General features: G+C 45.3%; 1 protein-coding gene across 1 annotated transcript; it reads right to left on the bottom strand.

Annotated features, from left to right (window-relative positions):
* Nucleotides 1–210: 210 nt before the first annotated feature.
* On the bottom strand, nucleotides 211–1,701 carry LOC139435054 (general transcription factor II-I repeat domain-containing protein 2-like). Its single transcript, XM_071205369.1, has one exon. The coding sequence runs from the start codon at nucleotides 1,699–1,701 to the stop codon at nucleotides 211–213; it is 1,491 nt and encodes a 496-aa protein (XP_071061470.1).
* Nucleotides 1,702–3,937: the final 2,236 nt, after the last annotated feature.

Below are 3,937 nucleotides of genomic sequence, written 5' to 3'. Positions count from 1 at the left end.
GAGAGGGGGGAAATGAAAATAATAAATGCTTTAGACCAGGGGTCTCAGACTCCATTTACCTGGGGGCCGCTGGACGTAGAGTCTGGGCACGTCTGGGCCGCTTCAAGTATTCCACAAAAAATGTATTAAAAAATACAACATTAACAGTTCTTCAACATCTTCTTAACATGAACGGTTCTTCACAACATAACTATTTACAGTTGCTCTTGCCTACTCCTTGCTGGTAGAGACCTGGCAGCGCTTCCTCTCACACAGCTGAGCCACATTTGGTTTGAGGGAGGAAGCAGTTGAAACCCTTAGTATGGCTTGAAGATGTTCATCAGTAAGTCTGGACCTGTACTTTGACTTATTGAAGTTCATGGTGGAGAAGAGCTGTTCACACATATATGTGCTCCCAAAAAGGCACATGGTCCGCTTGAACATCCTGGAAAGCTCAGGGAAGGAGGGGGGCAATTCTCTCATGAACTGTCCAAGCTTGTCTGCTTTCCCATTCACTTCCCTGAACTTGGCTTTGAGCTCAGAATTGCACTGCAGGTCAATGAGCTCCATTTGAAGCACACCAGGGGCATTTTCCGCATCAAAGGAGAAGGGGTCTGCAAACATTTGGAAAGTGGCTCTGTGTGTCTTGAAGTCTGCAAACCGCTGATCAAATTCCTCCTGTAGCTTCACAATGGCATCAACATACTTCTCACCACTGAATGCTGTGCCCTTGTCCATGAGAGCCTTGCATGCTGGGAAATGGCAAAGGTTTTTCTGAGGGAGCTGGGCTTTCCATAACACCAGTTTTGTAGAGAATGCTTTGACATTGTCATATGCTGCACTGACAAGCTGGCCCTGCAACTTCTTATTCAGTGCGTTCAGCTCCTGCGTGATGTCAACAAGAAAAGCTAAGTCCATGAGCCATTTGGGATCACTCAGCTCGGGAACAGCCATCCCACCCTTCTCCAGCATGAATACTTTCAGTTCTGTTCTCAACTCAAAAAACCTCTTCAGAACGTTTCCCCTGCTGAGCCAACGCACCACTGTGAAGTAGAGCACATCCTCATATTCTGACTCAATTTCCTCCAAAAAAGCACGGAACTGGCGGTGCTTTAAGCCCCTGGATCTGATATGGTTGATGCATTTCACAACAACAGACATCACATTGTCAAACTTCAAGCATTTGCTGCAAAGGGCCTGCTGATGGATAATGCAGTGCAGAGCAATAGCCTCCTCCTCCAGTTTTCTTTGAACAAGTGCCACCAGCCCATTTTTCCTCCCTGTCATTGATGGCGCTCCGTCGGTCGTAATTCCAACAAACCTCTTCCATGGCAGACCAATATCCGCAATGGCATCACACAGTTGCTGGAATATCTCCTGAGCGGTGGTCTGGCCATGCATTGGTTTCACTGTGAGCAACTCCTCTGTCACTTCAAACTTGTCATCAACACCACAGACATACATTGCGAGCTGAGCGGTGTCAGTGATGTCCGTGCTCTCATCAAGAGCCACAGAGTATGCACAGAAAAGTTTGGCTTTGTCGCACAGCTGATCATATATGTCACTTGATAAGTCAGAAATGCGCTCTGCCACTGTGTTAGCTGACAGGCTGATGTTGTTAAACTGACCCTTCTTTTCCGGACAGACTATACTTGCAGCCTGCAACATGCACTTTTTTATAAACTCGCCTTCCGTAAACGGCTTTCCCGCCTTAGCAATCATCTCACTCACCACATAGCTAGCTTCGACTGCTGAATCAGCCTCATTGCGTCCTTTCTTGAAGAGATTTTGTTGCTTCCATAGGTTTTTTTAGCTCAATGACTCTTTTCTCTCTCTCGTCTCCCAGGTATTTTGCATACTCTGCATGTTTAGTTGAGTAGTGACGTTTGACGTTATACTCCTTGTATACAGCGATTTTCTCTGTGCATATAAGGCACGTTGCATTTCCCCTGTACTCGACAAAAAAATATTCAGTCTCCCACTTCTCCTGAAATCTTCTGTGGTCATCATCGACTTTTCTTTTCCCTGAAAGTTTTGATGTAGACATGACTGGGCGATATATTTTCCTTCCACTCTGTCACTTTTGGATCACTCACTGCACGCATTTGATTGACGTGGCGGAGTTCCCTCGGAGGGGGGAGGGGCGAGGGGCGAGGGAACTGCGCGCAGCAGTTCCCTGCCAGCAGCGGGATCAATCCAAAAATGTAATTACAATTTGAAAACGTAAACGCGCGGGCCAGATTAACACTATTACATTATCTGTTGATATCATTTAATAGTGTTAATCTGGCCCGCGCGTTTACCATGCGCGGGCCATGAGAAACTGTCTCGCGGGCCGCGTCTGGCCCGCGGGCCTGGAGTCTGAGACACCTGCTTTAGACAATAAGAAACATAAAGTTGACTGTTGAGTTGCTCAGTTTTTTTAGATTGTCAATACTATTACTGTATAACTAATATCTCAGGTTAAGAGGCACCTTCAAATAAAGATTGGTCTTTAAATACATTTTGTCTTTTGAATTGTTTGTCTAAAGTCAAGGAACTAGAACTGGTACTTATTTTTAATGATACTCTGGTTATTATGCTGTTGGCCTCACAGGTAAGAGCACTAACTAGCTACCATCACATGTACCTTAGCTTGACTTAAATGTATTAAACGTATGGTTAAGTGATATCAAAATATAAATAACTAATGTCATGCAAACATATTAATATTTGCTTGATTCCAGTGTTGAATTTAGCACAATTGCATACAAACGTTAAGGGGTTTTAAGATTCTGAAGTATTATGCTAAAAACTCAATAACTTAGATTATTATTTATAGTTTTGCTGAATAGTTTCATGGCCGCTTACCTTAGAAACGTAAAATGCGACGGCAGCGTGCAGATGGGGAGCATGTTAGCTTAGCTTGGTAGCTTCAGCTAGCTCTGGAACTTCCAGCTCGGTGGCAGCAGGTCCCGCCTCGGCTCCGCCTCTTTGCCCTTATTTGGAGCAGGCTGGAGAAGGCGGGAGTTGAACTCTGACGTCACTGTTGAGCCGTTAGTGGCCGACTCCGCCTACTAAGGGCTTCACGGCAACTCTGCAGAATCCTATGGGTGACGTCACGGACCCTACGTCCATTTATATATACAGTCTATGGTTTCAACATGATGGTATATGACTCATAAATCATAAAGTAGCACACCCAGGGCATGATACATTTTAGATTATATATTTATCCACTGTTTCCTTTGTCTCAGTGACGTGCCACAAAAAGACTTCCTGACGTCTATTAAACAAAATATTCTGTAGTGTTCATTTGCAGCCAGGCAGGGAAAGCATTTGGCTCTCATAGTCTAACGGCCCGTCTACACTACAGGCATCGAAAAATGCTTTCAACGCTTCGCCCATTCACTTGAATGGGGTGACGTAGTTGATTTTGAATCTTCGCCGAACTGCATTGTGGGGAGCATGGCATGGCTTTGCAAGCATCACGAGCATCTATCGGCATCAAAAGTTGAACAATGTTCAACTTTTGAGGCTGAACAATGTTCAACTTTTGAGGCTCGATGATTGGCATCAGTCAATCAAATCCCGCGTATACAAATCTGACAGTACAAGCGCTAGCCAATCAAACCGCGTGTATGCTGGGAGAGACTACGCAGGTCATTTCCTCATATTCCAAAAAATGGAGCGGTAGTGAATCACCCGGTGCTGTATGATCAGTCTCTGTTCATCTACCGGGATACAAACCGGAGGAGCGAGGCGTGGAGGGAGGTGGCAGAGACAGTGGGTGAAACTGGTAGGTTTTCACCTGTTTGGGGATTTTATATCCAGTTTACTTCATTTTAACATTGCTATTGCTTTGTATGCCGGGGACAGGCGGGAGATTCCTGATTGGTTGTTGGTCGCGAGAAATCGCCAAGCCTCAGACACGCCCAGCTTCAAGATTTTGTGATGCCTGTAGTGTAGACGGGCCGAA

The sequence above is a fragment of the Pseudochaenichthys georgianus genome, chromosome 14, assembly GCF_902827115.2.
Source record: "Pseudochaenichthys georgianus chromosome 14, fPseGeo1.2, whole genome shotgun sequence".
Classification (NCBI taxonomy): domain Eukaryota; kingdom Metazoa; phylum Chordata; class Actinopteri; order Perciformes; family Channichthyidae; genus Pseudochaenichthys; species Pseudochaenichthys georgianus.
This window is presented reverse-complemented; position numbering and strand designations above follow the sequence as displayed.

What these genes read in the sequence shown, in the direction of transcription:
- LOC139435054 (XM_071205369.1), bottom strand. Translation starts at nt 1,701, where the DNA reads ATGATTGCTAAGGCGGGAAAGCCGTTTACGGAAGGCGAGTTTATAAAA.